The sequence below is a fragment of the Corvus kubaryi genome, unplaced genomic scaffold, assembly GCF_017639235.1.
Source record: "Corvus kubaryi isolate FWS band 111438036 unplaced genomic scaffold, C.kubaryi_AGA036_p1.0 37341, whole genome shotgun sequence".
Taxonomy (NCBI): domain Eukaryota; kingdom Metazoa; phylum Chordata; class Aves; order Passeriformes; family Corvidae; genus Corvus; species Corvus kubaryi.
The window spans coordinates 12,245,616-12,266,356 of NW_024581112.1; the positions used below are offsets into that span (position 1 = coordinate 12,245,616).

At 43.1% G+C, this 20,741-nt stretch overlaps 1 protein-coding gene across 1 annotated transcript in view; it reads left to right on the forward strand.

The window, feature by feature from the left end:
• The first annotated feature begins 10,112 nt into the window (after positions 1–10,112).
• EPHA1 (EPH receptor A1) overlaps positions 10,113–20,741 on the forward strand; it is a 34,498-nt gene continuing 23,869 nt past the window's right edge. Inside the window, exons 1-2 of the mRNA XM_042031339.1 lie at positions 10,113–10,467; positions 13,559–13,626. Coding sequence (XP_041887273.1) covers positions 10,401–10,467; positions 13,559–13,626 — 135 coding nt within the window. The 5' untranslated portion in view covers positions 10,113–10,400. The remainder of the gene's footprint in view (positions 10,468–13,558; positions 13,627–20,741) is intronic.

The following is a 20,741-nucleotide window of genomic DNA, read 5'->3' on the forward strand; positions in this document are numbered from 1 at the left end:
ATGAAGATTCATGCTTACATTCATAGTAATCCCAGCACAATCAGAAGATCAACACAAAAATTTTTAAAGCAAATAAACCAGTATTAAAGTATTGGTTTCATTAGTTTTCTATCAAGATGACAGTAGAAAGTGGATAGTCAATACAAACTTTAGACTGATAAGTTTGGTAGTACAATAAATCTGTAGGGGCTTAAAGGAAGGTCAGAAGAAGAAAGTCCATGGCTAGAAAGAAGGGTAAAATAGCTGTAGTTTCCCCCAAATTTAGCAGAAGGCTGCACTCTGACATCCCATGACAAATGGAAAGATTGTTAGTGCAAACTCATCTAACCTTGAATGATTCTAGATATTGAAAGTTAAAATGCCATCGGTCTGACAAGAGTATGACTTTCCTATGCTTATTTTGCAGGAAGCACACTTTCCTTTTATAGGGAGATGCTTTAGGTTTGGATTGTTCCTATGGCAACACAAAGGCTAAGATACCTGCCTTATCATGTGACTTTTATGAGGAAAGACTGCATCATATAAGTAAGAATGCCTGGGGAGTGCTGAGATCTGTAACTGTAAGAGTAATAATACTGCTGCCACAGTTACTGCAATTTCCATAGCAAAACCAGTGAGTGAGTGTTACTGCACAGGCTGGATTGCAGCAGGCATCAGTCTGAAGGTGCAAAGCAGTGTTATTTTATGAGTTTCCTATGTGTAGGAGGAACAGGGTGATTCAGACAAATTAGGGAAGATCAATTTTGGCCAGGAAGAGGGGGGAAAGAAGCAACTTCATTATTTTATTTATTACTTCCCTCCCCCGTGTCTCTTTAAAGGCCATACGACCCTATGATTCAGAATCCATCTTTACACAGCCTATCATTGAGAAAAATTTAAACTGTTTGCTTCTGTTCCTCTGTCTAATCCAAAGGAATTTAAGCACCCCAGCTGCCCTCAGCTCGCTCTCTGGGCAGATTGAGAGAGCACAGCTGCCCTCAGCTCGCTCTCTGGGCAGATTGAGAGAGCACAGTGGTATTTGCTTTCTCTGGGCTATAGTCATTAAAAATTATGGTAAGTGGATTTGACAAATGTAAGAAATTGGCACTGTAACTAAGGAAATTAACTTGGAGCCTTCTGAAAAAAGAGAAATGTGGAATTTAAAATTGACATTAAAAGCTTCTTCAAGTTGACAGTCTAGCCTGCCTAAAACATTAACACAGAATATTGGCTCTCATGTCAATGAATACCTAATTACTCTGTGGGCAAACACTGAGCTGCATTATTTGAAATTATCAAAGCTGCAGTGAACATTTTAATCACCTGCCAGCTCTTCCAAAAGTGAGAAGGGGAGGGTCTCAATGAAAGACCACTACTTACTAATAGAGAAGTACTTCAGACTTACATTAGAGAAGTACTTATCAAATGCTATTAAGTAACTGTAATGAGCACAGGAAAAATATGAAGCATCAATTCTAAATCCTGTCAAGTCCAATCAAGCTTTGATTGTTAATCCTGCTGCAAGCAGTTGGCTGGACTTGAGACAGCCAGAGGTCCTTCCTGAGATTAGAAGGATTTTACAATAGAAGTTTCTAACCTGCCTTTTAGGAGGTACAGATATATCCAAATGCCTGGCAATAAAACTGAAGTACAGAAAGACACTGAGGTTTATAATACTGATCAAAGCCTTGGTAGAAGCCCTCACATATTTCTGGCAGCTGTGGGCATGGGATAGCAGAGTGATAACTGTTATCTGCTGCCAGCTGTGGGAAGATAGCAGGGCTGTGTCCTGAACTAGTATGTTCCTCGTGAACCACTGCGGAACTGAGGCACCTGGCAGACCTCTCCTCACTCCAGAGATACAGACAATGCCTTTGGAAGGGCTGACATGACTGAAACAGCAGCCAGGTTAGACTCCCAGCTCTTTCGTTTGGAGATACATGTGGGAACTATAACAAGCAGTGGAGGCTTTCTGTGAAGACACTTTCTCCACCCAATGTCCTTGCAGATGAGTGGGGTGAGGAGATATTCCAGAGCCCAAGACCACTCTCACCAATATTCCCACACCAAGACTAGCTCCATCAGTACTCCCACACCCATTCACAGCACCCTTTCCCCTCGTCCCATGCCAGCTGTGTTGAGCATTGTACATATTTGTAGAAAGGACTCAGGGGTAAGAGTGGGAAGAGGGGTAGCTTATGAGGTAAGAGCAGCAGCAATGTATAAGAGATATCAGAACAACTTCCTTTCTAAAATGTTATCTTTTAATTGACTGGACCGGCCTGAGGTCCCTTTTCCACTCAACAAGTGGCTGTTTCAGTCCTGTTGACTCAGTACACTGTGTGCTGAGAGCTGGAGAGTGCTCAAGTGAAGTAAGGCAGCACCATCCCTGATATAGGGCATGAGCACAGAATAAAAATTTTAAAAAGGTAATTTCTAAGTTCTTTTCAGAACTTCACAGGGAACAGCAGGACCCAATCAGGCAGGGCAGATTTTGACAAGTACACGTTCTACCTCCAACCAAAGATGGGTATGGAAAAGATCTTTCCATGGGTGTTGTAGTTTTTTGGGTTGGGCAGGGATTCAAGACTCCCCAGTGAATGAGTACAGCTGGGTACCTGCCTTTCACAAATGGTCTTGTCCTTTCTTGGAAGAAGAATGCTTGCATTCCCAAATTTGCAGACACCTGAGATCTGGCAAACACAGATGTCACGAAGTTTTCCAGTGAAACCAATTAGGACATCACTAAGAGCCACTTCATGGTTTACACAGCCATAAAAACAGAGTATTCACCCCTGCAATTAATTTTGTAAAGACGGCTCTGAGCAAACACTGTGTGAGAACACAGATCTTATCAATGGTGGAGCACCAGAGCCCAGCCTGTAAGATCTCAACCTGTAAGATCAGATCCGTGCTGTCCACCTTCTCAAAAATGAAGAGAGTTTGGAGGCTGATGGCAGAGACTTTAAGCAGCATTCAGGGTACTCAAGGTCCAGCACCTTGAATGGTACATGCCACTGAAAGAGGTTCCTCTGCTCAGGGAGATACTTCAAGGTGCCTCCTTGAGAGCTACTACCAGTACCAGCGATACTGGGAGGATACAAGTGAAACTGCCCTTTCAGTATAGAGAGAAACCAGTGAAAAAAATGCTTTTTAAAATTTCTTTTTCCCCACACTATTATGTTTTGCTGGCAATCCGGGTAAGACATTTCCTAAAAGTTGTTCTTACAAATAATCAACCTCCTAAAGAATTAAGTGCACTTACATAAAAAAAAAAATTCTTTGTTTTCCTAGGAGTATAAATAAAAAGTTTATTTAGGGGATTTGTTTTTATTATGGGCAAGGAAAGTTGAAAAATTGGCAAAAGTCCAGTTTTAAGAGCTCGGAAGAAATTTCAGTGTATTTATCTCCCTTTGACAAAGTCATGTTATCCCTTCCTATCCATTTTGGCTTACATGGAAAGTGAGTCCACCAGCCTTTCTTTCTTTCACATTCCTTAAAAGCTTAGAAAACCTGCAAATAATCCTATATTTACCCAAATAGATTTTTTTTTTTGCCATTTGATCTGAAGCAGAAAGGTGAAATTAATACAGGTACTTACATCAATGGAATTGTAAACTGAAATGGATGTGGGCTTAGTAGTAAACCTAGAAAGTAGATGTTAATATCATGAAGGTGAAAGGTTGTCAAACATTTGCTTTATTGAGAAAAGGCCTCTGCTTACATGTTCATTATGAACATGTCAAAGGAGTAATATTTACTGTGCTTTACTATTTACACACTTTACTATGATAAAGGCTACAATGCTACAGGAGTTTCTCTTGCAGATATTTATAGACTGAAGACTTACAAAAGAAGAGAGATGAGTCCTTCCTGAGATTGTTTTTTGCTATTATATGAAATTACGTACCCAGCATATAAAATCTGATAGGTTCCTATATGATATCAAACAAATACAGTGCACACCCTCATAAAGAAGCTCATGGGAAAGAAATATACTGAAATAATCTGCCATTTCTCCCCAGAATTAAACATTTCTACAAGTTCTTTATTTACCAACTGGGTTTTTGCACAGGCCTTAAGTTTCCTCTAATGGATTGTTTCAGGAAGCAACCAGGAACATAGAACAAAAACTAATCAGGAGACCAAAGCGGAGCTGAAGAACGAAGTGAAGTTCCTGCCAGCTGGTTGGTTTCAGAATTAGTTTCACCTTGCCCTACAAGCACCTCCACATCAAAAAGCTGACTGAAGGTGTTATTAATAATTCCAGCACTGTATCCCTAACCTAAAGCTCTTGGCTTTAAAGATCCTATTGTGCTCAGTTGTCTCCCTGTCAGGTCCAGGAAAAAGTGAGAATGGGAAGGTCGATACCCACCCAGTGTGTACCCTTGGCTTCACCTGCCTAAGTGCAAGAATATGAGACAGTCTGGTTTTACAAATAGGTATGTAAAGATGTAAGACCGTCTGGTTCTACAAATTGGCATGTAAAGTTGAAGGAAGACTGATGGCTCAGCAGCATATGGCCTCTAGCCTAGTCACTGCTGAAAATCAGGTCTCCTAAAATCCGTGCTGTGTTTCATTGTGGTTTTGGTGTACAGTTGCTCTCAGCATTCATTTTAGTTTTCATGTTTTGATTTAATTAAAGAGTTCAAGTTTCAAAAAATCAAGTGGGAGGCTTAACTGGGAGTAGAGTTGGCGGTGAGTTGGGAAGATGTTAACACGTTCAATGCCCTCTTCCCACCTGCAAGGTGTCTGTTTCAAATACCTTCTCCTGACATCCTCCTTGAAACCTCTCAGGAAGAACACCACTTGCTAACACAGTGACCAGTGAAAACTATATAATTTCTGCACAGGACAGCAACTCTTCAACACCAGGATCAAGCTACAACAGCAACAAATATGGGCAAGCTTATTGCATTTAGATTGTGGGGGCAACTGTAATTTATTAAGAAGAGGACCATAAAAATATCTTGAAAAAACAGATTAGAAACAGACATAAAAGCTTTAAAACACCTATTATAACCCCCCAGAAAATAAAAGATTGATTAACTCACACATTCAGCTGTAAGAGTAGAAAAAATAAATTTAAAATCACACTATCAAAGCGACTAGTGATATGGCTTTTTATTGTATCTTAGTAAGGCCTTTTCAGTGTCAGTGAGATATTTCCATGCTTGAACATAATTAATCCAAGAGTGGGAAAGAACAGCCAAAAAAATATGAACAAATTACAAATTACAGAGAGGTATGTATTTGCCATGCAGAGGCTACTGTTGCTACATTTTGAGCTTTGATTCAAATACTAAAAGTATTATAATGTTATGTAGTTGAATAAGTCATCAGCATCTCTACCAGAAATCAAATTCATCTGGATCAAATTTTATGTTTATCATACATATGCTGTTGTGTTAGTAATGCTCAAGGAGAAATTGGGTCCTCTTGTGAAATCTTAATGCCACCAAGATAAATAAGTATCTTCAAAGGTGCCCCAGAAGAATGTGCTCTCAAAAGAGGAGTGTTAAGTGTAGAACTGCACTGGATTTATAAGTATATAATGTGCTGTAATAGTTTAATAGAAAGTAACTAACTCTTGTGACCCAGATTTGTACCACTTAGGGAAGTTTTATGAATAGGAGCATGAATCAGATTCTGTTATGACTTGGTCTTCATTGCTTCCCTCTTGTCTATACAAAATGTCACACCTCAGCATAAGTGAAGCCCTGCTCGGCTGCTCTTCTGGAGGCAGCCGGGACCTCTGGGGCTCCACAGCCACTGGACCACGAGGGGGAGCAGAGCTGGGATAATACGGCAAGAGAATTATCGCGGATAATTTCTGCGGAAAAGCAAGGTCCTCCCCCTCGTTTGCAGGATGATGTAATAATTTAACTCAGCCCTGTTTTGCAAGCCAAATAAGAGCATGGCAGACCATGTGCAGGATAAGCTTATCCCGAGACAAAAGCCAGCAAGCCTGCAGTTCAGGAAGCAGTACAAACACGCTCCTGTGTCTGGTCAGGTGTCCAGCCACGGCATCAGTAGGTAGAGAAACACCTATTAATATGTTGCTGATGATCAAGTAAGTGGAGTTTTATTCAGGAATACTGGACTTCTTCTAATCCATGTACTGTATGACATCTCTGTTAGGTGGAGAATATATTTGGGAAGCTACCCTCCTGCTTTGACTGGAGCCCAGGTAAAGATCTGTCTACATTCCTGGTGGAAGAAGATGTGATTGCTCATCTACCAAGGATGAACTGAATGAGCAGAAGATGATTAAGCTAGGGAGGGATGACTGCAGGTCTTTAGCCCAAATACCTGCTCACTGCAGGGTTAACACCAAAACTGCATCAAGCTGCTCAGGGCCTTTCAGGCAAAGCTTGTACATCTCCAAGGGTGTTTATCTCTGCATATGTGAGGAAGAATAAGGGAGTGTCCCCTGCTTCTTCTGTGTATGGAAACTGAGATCTATGCCTTGTCTCTATCAGCTTCATTCATTCCCTTGCCCTTGTTATTCTTCTCAAGGGAGAAAGATAACCAGCTTGACTACTTTGTGCAGTCAGGTCCTCAGGACTCTAAGATAGAGATGGCTGCTTTTTGATCCAGAGGAGTCACTTGTAATCCTTCACTGGAGTTTAAAATATCTGTTTAAAATAAAATCTGAGTTTCTGAATGAAAAATGTCCATATACAAAACTAATTTAACAGCTTAAACCACTAAATGGCAGGAGTCTATTTTCTGCAGAAAAACAGTCCGAAGTCAGCTGTTTGAAATATTCTAAAATAATTGCTGGTGGAGTAGAGCCAGAAAATCTTCCAAGATAAAAATGAAAACACTAGAATATTTAACTGTGGTCATGCAGGTGAGAATAAAGGACAGAAAGCACGAATTCTCTACAGGGAATAAAACATTGAAACAGAGCATGTCTTATGCTCTACAGAGCTGTCATAAATTGTTCTTAGAGTTGTAGATAGTAGATAAAAGGAGTGAATCAGAGACCACAGAACAAGAGCAAGTTCCTTCTTTAGACTGAAATGGGGCTTGCCTCAAAATGTATTTGAGACTTCTGGAAGACCTATACATCTATATTACCATGATACCTTACTGAAAGCCAGTTCAGGATGCACAGATTCAAGTTATCAGTACCAAAGGGATGCTTTGATAATTTGGGGAGTAGCATCAAGTAAGAAACTCCAGAGATTATTTCTAGGTTCTGTTTCATTCATCATCTGTAAGGACATTTACCAGCACAATGCTGAAACTCTTTCTAAAATATGAGGAGTGGCAAACACAGTAAACAATTTATAAGAATCATATGAGACAGTTCTGTCTGAACTGCAGTTCAAAAGAAGCACGTCCCAACTCAGCCTTGGGAGTGCCCTTTGACTTTCCCAACAGCGCATCAAAACAAGACCTGGTGCACAGCCTTCCTCCTCACTTCCCTCACCACAAGCCCACATAGCTGTGGGAGGAAAGCCCAGGTGTGTTGTGTGGTGATATTTTCCAGCTAGATACCTAATCACAGTGATACTCAAAACAGGATACTGGGAAATGGAAGGAAAAAATATGCACTGCAATTCAGAAATACTCAGAGGGACAAGAAAGACAGGATGAGATTCAGCCCAAAGACATGCTGAGAGTGAGCTGAAAAGATGCAGTTATCTTCTTACCACCAAAATGCATGCCAGAGACAGGATGCTCACTGGGAAGCCTGTGATGCTCACAGTGAGAGGCTGTGGAGATATAAATCACAGAATCATAGAATATGATTGCAAACAAAACATAAAAAGATTTTATAATTAAGTTCTTTCAGTTTTGTTTATTTGCTGTTTGTTTGGCATTTGTTTGTTTTAGTTGCTTGTTGTTTGCGTTTTTGTTTGTTTGTGGTTTTTTACGAGACACTCAGCGAATCAGTTTTGCCCAACAATTTCCAAAGACAAAGTCCAAACTTGTGATGCACAAACAGAGTAACACTGTCAATGAAATACTCAGCAGAGCTGTATGAAAGTGCACATGTGGTACTCACTCTACCGGCTACAGTCTCTGTGTATATTCCACCTTTTTCCCTTTGGATCTGCATTTTGGTGCAGAGGACACATGGGAAAGCAATCTAGCAGAGCTTTTACAGATATCAGCAAAGTTCTAGGCATTTGGTGTTTTACATCTGTGTGCTCCCACTTGTTTATAGATTTTCTTCAGATCCTGATCCTGCTGTAACATTAGATCATATTATGGTTCACTATCATTGTACACATTCTGACTGTGAGCTACACTAGGTGATCTCCAATCTGAAAAACCACAAAGCAATACATATGATTTCTGACCACCACTATTTGGAAAACTCCAATTTCTGATCCCCATCTGCCAACATTACAAGGGGGAGAAAAAGAAAATAATTTTTTTTTAGGCCATCTTCTCCAGTAAGCCCTAGTAAATTTCTTCCTGCCTACTCCGTAGATCAAATGTTCTCAGTATCTGCACACCAACAAAAGGGAGATAAGAGCATCCTGAGGCTCTTCACTCCAGAACTTGTCACTTCTGAGATTTTACAGATGCAAACTCTGTTAGCCCTGAGGAACCAAGTGTCAGGCCTCAACACTGATTTTTTTTTTTTTTTTTTTCTGAGGAAGGAGATGAGCTCCTGGCCTGCCCTGGAGCCGTATCCCGCAGCTGCAAATGGTTCTTCCCCATTTCACATCGCCTCTGTTGTCCCACCACACAGAAGTTTGCTGTGGGTCTGTCTGCCCCACTGCTACATCACAGACTGAAGAAGGCACAGAATTGTACAAATGAAGACTGAAATGGATACATTGCCCCAGTGCAAACTCAAGGTATGGGTTGTAGACCAGAAAATCTTGTATGAGTCATTCAAATGTGGGGGAAACATGGACATAAAAGTTTGAGACTTAGACTGTGGACTGGTAAAGAGAACTTTAGACAGGATTCAACTGGACCAAATTTAAGATATAACTACTGTGAATGCCATTAACACTTGAATTATTTGTACCTATATTTTGCTTCATATGCTATGTAAAATATAAAGCTTAGTATTGCAACCATTTATTCTGAGATTTCTCTTGCCTGTGTTCAGACATCTTGGGATAGAGCTTGCTTTCTCAAGATGTATGGTTTGAGAATCACAGAATTCACTGAAAGATTAGACGCAAAGGCCCTCAGAGAGTCCATAGCCCCAAATGCTGCTCAGAGCAGGGCTGATTCCAGAGGTGGATATGTTGTTCATGGCTGTGTCCTGGCAAATCTGGAATATCTCCAAGGGTGGAGATCCCCCAGCTTCTCTAAGCAACCTGACAAGGTCCTTTCTTTAGCCTTCCATGGGGAGGAGGAGGAGGAAGAGAGCATGAGGAATGCAGCCATACAGCAAGTGTAAGTGTAATAATACCACCTGTATTTTGTGCGGAGGGGTGTAATAGCTTTGTATGGGTGGGAGTAACATCCTTGATGGATAGCAGAAGAGACAGAACAAAGGCAAGTTCTTTCATATTTACGTCCCTCAGGAAGAAAACTAAGAGTCCCATGAGGTCTTCCTACACAGAGAAAAAGAATCCTTCTATCTTGCCTCCTCTCCCATGATTTCTTTCTTGCTGAAAAGCAGGCACTGTCCATCAATGCTGAGGATCTGGCTAAATGGAAAACAGCGATTCTGCCAGACAAAGTGGTATCGCTGTTGCTCTGTGACCTACTTGTGAATGAAATGGGCCACTGTCCCTGTGTACCGATTGATTTCCTAAACATATGCAGTGAGGATGGCTCAGTGGTATTAGCCCCATTATCACAGATCACAGAATCACAGAATGGTTTGGGTTGGAGAAGACCTTGAAGATCATCTGTTTCCAACTGCCCCGCCATGGGGATTGGAACGAGACCTTCCACTAGACCAGATTGCTCCAGGGCGCCATCCAACCTGGCCTTGAACACTTCTAGGGGTGGAATAGCCACAACCTCCCTGGGCAACCTGTTCCAGTGCTTCACCACCCTGAAGAATTTCTTCCTAAAATCTCAGTTTAAAGCCATTGCCGGGGCCGGCGGGACCGAGAAGGATGGCGAGGGCTGCCCAGGAGGTGGCAATCGGGAGCCTCTTACGGGAGTGGAGCAAAGGTGGAGGGAGGCTCCCAGGAAAGAGGTGGCTGCCTTTAAGGTGGGTTTATTTGCCTGCCAGATGGGAAGTCTGTGACCAGCCCCTTAGAACAGGTAAAGGCAGTAAGGCTTCTCCACCCACTCGCCTTGATCTTTCATCACCACCGTGGGCCAGGCGGGCGCTTGTGCAACGTGCGCGCCGCGCTCGGGAGGCTGCGGGAGAGGCCCATGCGCTGCCCGCAGCAGCCCGGGCACGGAGGCCTGAGCCGGCGGGGGCTGCGAGCCGGGCCCCCTCTCCGGCCAGCCCGGGGCTGAGCACCTGCAGCGGCGGGATGGAGCTCTCCCTCGGGCTCCTTCTCCTCTGGGCTCTCCTTCCTCCCGAGGCGCACGGGAAAGAAGGTAAGCGTGGGACCCGCCGCCGGTCCCTCTGCCCGGAGGGCTGGGCTGGGGCGCGCCGGGAGAGCGACCTCGCTGAGGGGCAGGGAACGGGACCTGGCCCACGCGCCTGCGGCTCCAGGGACACCTCAGAGCGACTGGGGTGTCAGGGAAGGGCAGCCGGGTGTGGGGGGGACCACAGCCTGGCAAATCCCATCCGAATCTCGGTGGCTCAGTGAACGAGCCCAGGTATGTTCTCCCCCTCCTTCACCTCCTCCTGGCTGAAGCACAAATGCCTCGGCATATCCAGGGATCCAAGAGAATTCTGCCCCTGTTTCCTTCAAACACGGGCCTTGCAGATAACAAGTTTAAACACAAATTCAGAAAGTTTCTCCTCTCCTCTGGCAACACCCCCGCAGTTTCCTCAGGAAGCCCTCTTAGGAGTTAACCCTTGTGAGCAAGCGGACAGTCATTTTATCAGAGACTCTTTTACCTGCCCTAGCCCTAGAAGACGGAGCTGGGCTTTAAAATTTCCTCTTCCACCTCTTCAGGCTTCCATGTTTCCCTTCTCTGTACCACTTACTCGCTTTTATTAGATGTTGTGGTTTTTTTTTCCTTCCATCTTGGTAGTTGCACAGTGGTTATGAAACATGGTAACTTTTAATAGAGAGGTGAGGGAAGTGTAAATCTCTGCTCTGTTCCCTACCTCCTCCTGCAGTCAATCCCTGTCAGGGACTTCTGTTTTGTACAGCAAGAGGTGTTGGGGCTTTTCCATCCCAAGGACAGCCCTCCTTCGCTTCTTCAGGCTCTCGATTGAGGGGACTTTGTCATAACTGGCAGTTCAGCCATGGGCTCATCTCAGATTCTGCGAGTGCTGAGTGATCTTTTAAAGCGTCCTTGACAAGCACGTTTCTATTAACGATACAGCTACGCGGATGCAGCTGGCAGACATTGTGTAGAAGGCCAGCCTGAGTGAGAAGTAATATCGGGTGACACCACGCAGGCTTTGGTTTCCAGAAGCGTGTAACCAGTAGCTGGCAGTAGCAGTCAGGGACCTGTCTGCCAGCTTCTCCCCTATCTCAGCCATCTCATTTGGGCTGTGTCTGTGATCCACTCTTCCTTAACTTGTCTGTCAGGGAAACAGCTCATTTTCCCGGCGTCCTCTCTTATCTGAAGCCTTTCTTATTTTGGGGGACACCTCCGCCCCTGTGTCTGGACAGCCACGTGAGATTCCTAGCAGCAAGGCTGTGGACCAGAGAGCTCGTAGTCCCTGAGTACTGTATTCCTCTGCTTCTGCAGTCTTACTGGTGCAATCTTCCTTTCCGTGGGGAATCCCTGCTGTGGGATTTACTTGGAGAAGTACTTCTTGGCAATGGACTTCGTCCCTCCAGTGGGCACTCAGCAGCTGAAGGAGCTGCCATTGCTGACAGTGCGGAGCTTGGCACATGGGCTCTGCCAGGTTCCTGTCCTGGCCGCTTCCAAGTTCCTTTTCCCTTGCTCTGCTAGAGCTTGCCATGCAGCCCCTCTCACTTCCACATTGCTGCTTCAGTCCTGAAGAGGATGGGATGGCATAGATGTTATCTAGGTGATGGGTCTGGCAGGACAGGCTACCTCACCCTTGGAGTTTTTGGAGCTAACCACAGAGGAATACTATCTCAAATAAAGAGATTGAGAGTAGAGGGGAAGTGAATGAGGAGCCTTGTCTGGACAGGGAGTCTGTGGCTAGGAAGGTTTTTCCATATGACCATACTGTGAGCACTGTGAACTTGCAAAACCTGGATTCCTGCTTTTCCCTTCTCCCACTCCTGAAAGGGTGTTTCAGAGGTGAGAACAGCAGCGCAATCCCTCTTATCTCTGATTCTGGGCCCACAGCCTGCTTCCTCATTCCACAGGACTCTTGCTGATCTGCACTTTACACTATTACTTATAGTTGGCAGGGAGTATTTGTAAAACAGTCAGATGAGGGGGAGGAAACCTGGTTATTTAAATGCCATTTTAAAATCTCCCCACTCCTACCTTTCACCCCCAAATTCTTTTCTAAGATGTTTAGAAACGACCCCTCTGAATATACCCACAGGAATCTAAAAGGGAATCCAAAGAATTTTCCTGTTTCCTATGCTCCCAAGCTGGGACTTCAGTAGGTGTGCAGAAACCAGTAGTCTGTTCTGGCAGCACCGGCAGACCCAAAGGCAGGCACAAAGCTGCACATCCCACAGTACATCTTATTCCAGCTCCTCTGCTTTCTCAATATTTGCCGACAAAGTGGCACATTTTTAACGTGTCTTCAGATCAAGACTTTAGGCCAAACTGTGATCGCATTTTCAAATTCCTTTGAGGGCTAAAAATGAACATACCAATGATTTTCTCCTTTGTCACACGACTCCAGCAGCAAGGCTTAACGCAGCCGTGCAATTCCGCAGGAGGTGGCCGTGCTACGGCTGGAGCCATTACTCTCTTGATGTCCCGAGCAAAAAAGTCGGAGAGAGGGTTAAACGATTTCTAGGTCACCGTCAGCTGGGGGACGGTCTGAATCAGAAGCAGGGGGCTCATCAGTTTGCACAGCTGATGCATCTCATGGCTTTTGGGTACTGTGACAATGGAAAGTCCCTTCTACGACTTCACACTGCCTCAGTACTTTCCCACTGTGTTTCAAGTACTGAATAGTCCCTCCAGGCGACACTGATTGATCTTTTGTGTTGGTAATTTATTTGATTGCCTTCCTCTTCAGCCATCTAGTCTGCTGCCTTCCTGTTCCAAGGAAAGACGTGTTCAGCTGCTAATGCCGGGTTCGCATTTGAATAGGCTTCCACCTCCTTCTTCCTTTTTGGGGGCACTTTTAGGAAGTGGTAAAATTTGTCAGGGATGCATTTTTTGGATGTGTGTAGGAGGGGGTCTCATATAGTAGTAAAAACTTTTAACTCCTGACTAGGTGCCCTGTCTTGTATCTTTCCATCCTTCCTCTAGTCATGCTTTTTGAAGGTGAAAGGCTTCAAAAGATGGGGGTGAGAGACGAAATGCAGGCTTTACCTTCTTTGACAAAACAAGGATGAAACCATTCTGTGAGGCATATGAGTTAGGTCACTGATTTTTTTTTTCCCTCTCTTCTGGTTTTCAGTGGATCTACTTGACACAAGCACTGCACAGGGTGAACTGGGCTGGCTTCCAGACCCTCCGGAAGTAGGGGTGAGTACACACATTCGAGTAAAGGGAGCCACTGGCAGTACTGAATGATGGAAAAATATAATCCATGTTGAAATTGCACCCTCCCTCTGGAAACCGAGGTTCTGGAAGCTCCACCTCCTCCTGGACATTTTATGCTTTATAAGTCTCTCTCCCTTCACCTGTGCAGACTCACCCCTAGCCAGCTTTTTAAGGACTGATGCCTCTTGACTTCCAGTATGATTAAACATATCCTTGAAATATACTGTTTCTATGAAGTAATAAAGCAATGAAGAAAAAGGAAGAAATCAAATCATCACCCAGTTTTTCATTCTGTCATGCTGCACATAAATCTCATGCATTTTTTTCCCCGGAAAATAGGCAGAGCAAAAGTATTTCTGTTTCAGAAGCTCTCTGTTTCAGAGTCTCAAGAAATTAGAAACACATTATAGGTTTTTTAATTCAGCAGCTGACTGAAGAAATAACTATTAACTCATGGGGCAGCAATCTGCCCTTGTGGGTGGGCTGCAAGATTCTAGGACTTTACACCAAGCCGTGGTGTTTGTTCCACACAGCTGACAATGAGAGAGGAATTTCCCTTCGTTTTGTGACTGTAAAATTGAGTTGATGGAAGTGCTTCAAAATGTACTCCTGAAACCACTGCAAAATTGGACCCCGAAAGACAGCTGTACTTGTATTTTTGTACAAGTACAGCTATTTTGTATGAAGTGTAGTTGGGCAGTCCCTCTGGTGTCACAACCTAAATTAGTGAAGGTGGTTTCCTTTGTAGCAGCAGTACTGTGGGAGTGGTGGAAGGAGGGCACAAAGAAAAGGGAATTTAGGGACTACCTGTGTTAGTTAGGACATATGTTAATACATAGTTTCAGTTCCTCATCCATGCTCTTGTCTTTGTAGCAAGTCCCAAGCTTTCCAATGGAGAGTCTTCACCCTTCCTGTTCTAAAGCAGACCCGGATTCAGCCTGTTCCTAACTCATTTTCATAACTTTCCTCTGTAATGCGCTGTGGCTGGTTTAAAGCCGCCCCAGCCTCCTCCTCCTCCCGGTAGCCTTGCTGGGTGAAGTAGAGCCAGACAGTGAGGTTCTCCTGTACTGGCATAACTGCATTTGTTTCATTAGTAAAGCTGTTTTGGTTATTATTAGTAGTATTATTATACCCTGCTCAAAACAGGTGCCCTAGTGAGACATACATGTAGATCATGTTTTGCCCATTGTTCCCTCTGTTGTCTCATCAACTGTCTGTGTGGTAATTTTACCCCAGTTCTAGGCTCCAGGCATGTTCAGGATGAAGATTGCCTCTTGAAAAGATTGGAAAAAACTACTGAAAAGTGCATTCTAAAAAAAAGTCTGATAGAAAGAAAATAAAACCTTTATTACAGAAGATCTGAGTGTTGCACAGTAGGTTCACAGCAGTGTGAAGAGTTGGCAAATCCTTCTGCTTGTGCTACATTTGCTTTTTAAAATATGTATATTCAAAATACAATTGTAACTAACAATTGTTGAACATTATGGGGAGCATGGCCTGAGAGAAACCAAAACCATCAAATCAGGATATGGATGACTGATAAAACAAGAGAGGATGAAGAACAGATTCCTTGACTTCTTATGAGCAACTCTTTTGAGGAGATTTGTCGAATTACATCATTTCCCAATAACTGTTAGGTGGAAGTCCGACAAATTGCCACAAGCAAAAAGGGAACAATGGCTGATTCTCTTGTAATCAGAACTTTGAACAGGTGCTTCTGAAACCATTCCCCCAAAATGAAGAATTAAATATGTTCAAAAAAGAACGGAAATTAGTTCAGAACACTTTTTGACGAAAAAGAGCCAAGATTAGTACTGAGTAATCTGACGAGGTTGATTAGTAACAGGCTGGAAACATGTGAGCTGTACTGCGCACAGAGCTGAAGGGTGTACTTCATGTAACGCTGCTACTTGTAGCTAACCTCAGATGCCAGAGATCTCCCATCAGTGAGCTGGATTTGTGTCAATATACTTATCGCACAGAGGAGGAATTTGCCCTGGGGAATTCTCAGGCTTTATATGGACAAGGCCCCCAAGGCAGAGCCCAGAAGAGGCTGGCTAAGTCTGTGGAGGCAGAACTACACCTTTGTTTTCTCCTCACTTCTAGCCAATGGCAGAGGATGAAGTGTCTTGCCAGGTGTGGCTGTTTCATGGTCAGACCGTGGCTATATCCAGTGTAGACAATGCTCCTGTTAACACACGGGCTCAGCCTGAGAACACCGCTCCGTTTTGGACAGCACTTCGGTAGTTCAGAGCTTCTGCACTACATCAGCCAGCATCTTGCCTAAGCCTAAAGGTAGTCTTTGAGTGAAAGTCTCTGTACTTTAGGTGAAGTGTCTGCAGAGTTTTGTTTGTTGAAAGGTTCGTGCTAGCCTGATTTGTAGTAGCTACTTAGAAAGGGTTTCATTCATTTTAGGCTACTATTGGAGACTAGGCTTTTAAAAAGGCAGACTGTAGTTCCTATAATCCTTTTTTATCTACCTTACCACCCACCACCCCCCTCCTCCATCACCTAACATATTCCTTGATAATTCTTTTTTGGCTTTGAAGTTTTGCCACAGCAACACCAGGGGGGCACAGCGAGGTGTATCACAGTACTACTAGTAGATTTCCACCTTTTCACATATGTTAGACAGCCTGTGATGGCCACCTTGAAGGTGTCAGGAGTATAGAATTTACTTGCTCTCACATTTCTTTAAAACTCCTCATGCTGCACAAACAGCCTAGCTACCTGAAATGGTTTCAGAAATCACTGAAACTGTTCAAAAAAGGACCCCTCGAAGGCAATCATGAACAAATTCAGCTATCAGGCATAGTAGCATTGCTTCTTGGCAGCTTGTAAAATAACAAGCTATACATTTTTCATATAAAAAGTTATCAATCACTAATTTGCTTTCAAATATAATTGCATCAGCTGTGAACAGATTGTGATGAGGAATCATGTTTTCCTCTTGCATTTGGCTTTTAATAGACAAGGCCCTAAGCCACCCAGCCTGGCTTTGAAGTCAGCCTTGTTCTGAGCAGGGGATTGGAGTAGAGAACCAAAGGTCCTTTCCTGCCTAAATCTTTGCGTTTGTGTGATAGTTTAGAATTGTTTGTTCATTAGAATTCTGAGCTTGAATTTTTAGCCCAGGCACAAAAGGTCCTCCTGATTTTATAATTTTTTTTTCATGATTTTATGTAGTATGTAGTATCTATTCCTATGGATTTTCTGTATCAGTTTATGTAGGTCTATGATACAACATACTGAGCAATCCACTATTTGTCTTTAATGCTGTGATTATCTCACCCCCAGCTTGTGGGCCTATATTGAAATTTTCCTTTTATCCACACTTTCCAGTTTTTGTTTATGTGAAGAGTATTTGCATAATCCAGTCATACTTCCATGAGTACATGTGACTACTTAGGGTCCAAGCCATTTGTGCTGGAGAATGCTGCACACTGGGCTTCTCAATATGACTTTCTCTCTCTATATTGTTGAATGAACTGGAAATTAAACACACTTCTTTCTTTTTTAGCTGCTACATTTTCTTGGGAGATGTGCTTTCACCAGTTCTACAGCTGTCTTTGCATGTAAAAGGGTCCTTTTTCATGGTGACTTTCTTTTTGAATTGGATGTGTATTATCTCAGGAATCACGTGAGCTCTACTGCTGCCAAATTGTGCCGTATTTATTAGATATTAAAAGTTTGGCAAGGCTCAGTTCTCAACTGGTAGCTGGTTTGTGGAGCTTACTTTTCCCATCTTACATTCCTGCATGGATCATAGCATTATTAAAGCTTCCAAATGATTTTCTTAGTCTCCTTTCCAGGCTGCCATTGTTCTCAGCCTTTTATTCATGGTAAGGAGGAGGACATAATTATTTTTCTTCCTATTCCATACTCTTTCTTGCTTCCACACATACTTCAAAGCATTGCTATCAGTTTCAAGCTTTCTACCAGGTTTCTGAGTGTGCATGGCACTTGATCTGCTCATCTTTTCCAAAGTCTACTTTCAAACAGGACTAAAGATGGGCATTTAATACCAGTGGCCTAAAGTATCCCAAAGGCTATCAATGAATAACCACCAACTACAACAATTGTAGCTCCAAAAACACTTGAAAACTTTGGAAATTATGTGATTCTTGTTCGGTTCTGCACCTCATGTTCCACGGAAGGTGTAATTATGACCATAGCCACTGCCAAAGCTATGTGAATACAATTTGATTAGGCCAAAAGTCAGATACATATTTTATGCTGTTGTTGTTCTATTAAAGCCCAGGCATAGTTCAAATTCTACACTGATAAATTTTTAGGTAATAGACTAGATCAAGTACCTGTGGCCCTGTCAGCAACTTATATATCACTGACCACACCATAACATTTACATGCCTTCAGGCTCTAGCAAGGTGAGGTTGTGTTCCACCAGACTCAGCGGTCCCAGATTTTGGTATCAGCTGATGGCTGGTTTCTGTTTCCACCACTTCTGGTCAGACAGATAGGCCTGGTCATGAAGGAAATAGTGCTGTGGGGCACACACCCTTTAACCTGCATGTAATTCCAGCACAGCACTCCTATCTCGTTAAACCTGGGCAGTTCACTTAGTCAGACTCGGTGATCTCTTACTCAGTCTCACCTGGAAGAGTCTCAGCCAGTCAGCTTTTTGTAGCATCAGAAGGTGGTGTGAAAAACAGCCATCAGAAAAGCTGTTCTGTGCACCTCCTCCCACAACTGTTGGCCATACATGTCCTTTAGGAGCTAACTCAGAGGAGTGCCATCAGCTCTGAAGCTGGAGCAGAGTAGCAGTGTACACCTCACTGCTCTCAGTTTAAGTATCAGGCACAGGGGATTAGCTCCTCTGAGTGAACAGGATCTGCATAGAAATAAGGGACAAATGCTTAGTAAAGCCAATAGCTACCTGGAAATGGGAACAGCTCTGGCTTCAGGGTTGTGTCCTGACATGACCTGCTGCTGTTGATCTGTGGATTGATGGAGAGATATATGTTGATGACGTCCTGTTAATTGAAAATTAGTTCTTTTGTGTCAATTTGGGAGAGAAAGAAAAAAACTGTTATGCATATCCAGATATTTTTTTACTCAGAATTGTGAGAAAGGGGAATACAAACCAGTGAGATGAGAGCAAGTGAAGTGTAAATTAATAGCTGTAGGGAAGGCCAGATTGCATGAGCCACCAACTAGGCAGCCTAGGATGGAGTCACTACCATAGACCCAAGTAACAATCTTGGCCAGTGCACTCAGTGTTGTGACCTGAAGGGCGGAAAAGAGCACGTTATGAGCCAAAGTGAAGATGCTGTACAGCCATAACATTCATCACCACGGCTGCTCAGGCACTATGGTGGTGACAGAACTGTTGCCTAGCAGCTTCAGAAAGCTGCTTCACTCTTTTATAGCTGCTGAATGAGTGGACAAGGTTCACTGAACTTCGTCATGTCAACACAAAAAGAGCACAAGTCAGCTGGAGCTTGGAGATTAACCTGCCTACAGCATGGTCCTCCAAGAAGACTAACAGGCTATTTAAAATAATAATACTAGTAAAAACCAACCAACCAACCAGAAAACCCAAACAAAACAACTTCTGTTATAATACCAACTAAAATACTGGTGAGTTTGCAGGCAAGCAATTAGAAAGAAAAGGCTTTACATCTTTTGTTGCTTGCTGTGTCCTTGAAGGATGAACCTGTGCTTTGAACAGTGATTCTCATCATCTCAGAGGCAGATCTGCAGAAAAATATTCCCACGATTTATTTCTTGGAAGGTTATTTTCATTGTTTTTAAGGCCTAGTTTCTGGCTTCTGTTTGCTTGACTTGAATATTGCCAGCTCCTCACATGACTTTCAGGCTGCCATCTCCTGCAGCTTCTTTTCTCCAGGCAGGTTTGATCATCATCAAGACACAATTACCCCATCCCTGTGTGGGATTCCACCTGGTCCATCTTTAAAAGGAACTTATACAAACAGAACAAGTATTGCCCATCACCATCAGATTAATTTCCAGGTTCTCTGTAAACACTAGAAGTACACTTGACACACCATACAAAACCATGGCTCACAATATAAAGCCCTTTACCTTGAAAAAATGAAAAAAAAATCACTTCCATTTACAATTGGTCTTACGCAATGCAATGCAAAAATAACACGAGAACCGACATTTGCTTTATTGGTAACATGGCTTTAGCCATGAATTCTGAACTCTTAAGATGCACAATCTGATTTTCCACTCCTGTCTTTTTTGTAGTTATTGGTATGTTAGTGTTAGCAAAGCAGGTATATACAAAACAAGTGTTCCAAACCAGCTAGGTGAAATGTTGGACTAGAGTATCATTATCCCTCATCTAGCAGCATCTGTTGTGACCAGAACTGTTTTCACACAAGACCTCAATGTGGTCAGACAGTTCAGAGAATGAGCAGACAGCAGAACCTGGGTTTGATAAACAGGTTCTGTAATCAATGCACTGGTGCTCCGTGTCTCACATTAACACCTTATTTTCCCATAAGAGCATGAGTACCAGTTAAATTGAAAGGACATGGGTGGGATGGAGACCTATGTGCTAGTGCCCTAAAGAACGAGTAATTACATAATGGAGTTGCTCCTCCCTGAAAATAACCAATGGATCATTGTGGGGAAAAAATGTATCATCCCACCCATAAAGATACTGTAGATAAGTAAACATCTCGTCTGTGTTCAGTTGTGTCAAGGGCTCCATGATGATGTGATGAAATTAAAATTGCCTGACCATAGCCAAATGATCAAAGAAATAAGAGCAGCCTCAGCTGTTCTCAGATTTAAAGTTATAGGACTCATGGAGTGTCTAGATGTCACCACACTTCTTTCATCATCGTCATCTAAATTGTCTTCCACAGCAGCAAAAGAACTTCAAAGAGTATTGAGAAACATTTAGTAAAGGGTCACAGAAACTTCAATTCTGGAATACACCACTGTGGTGATGCTATTTTTGGTCGGCTGGTCCAGCTTACCTCCTGACAAATTTTTGTCAGATGTATTTTAACTGCAGAGAAGCTCTTCACCGCATCAAGACAGGTGCCAACAAGGTGCCTCTCTTGTCACTGGCTTTCCTCTGAGGAAACTACGCTATGATTGTA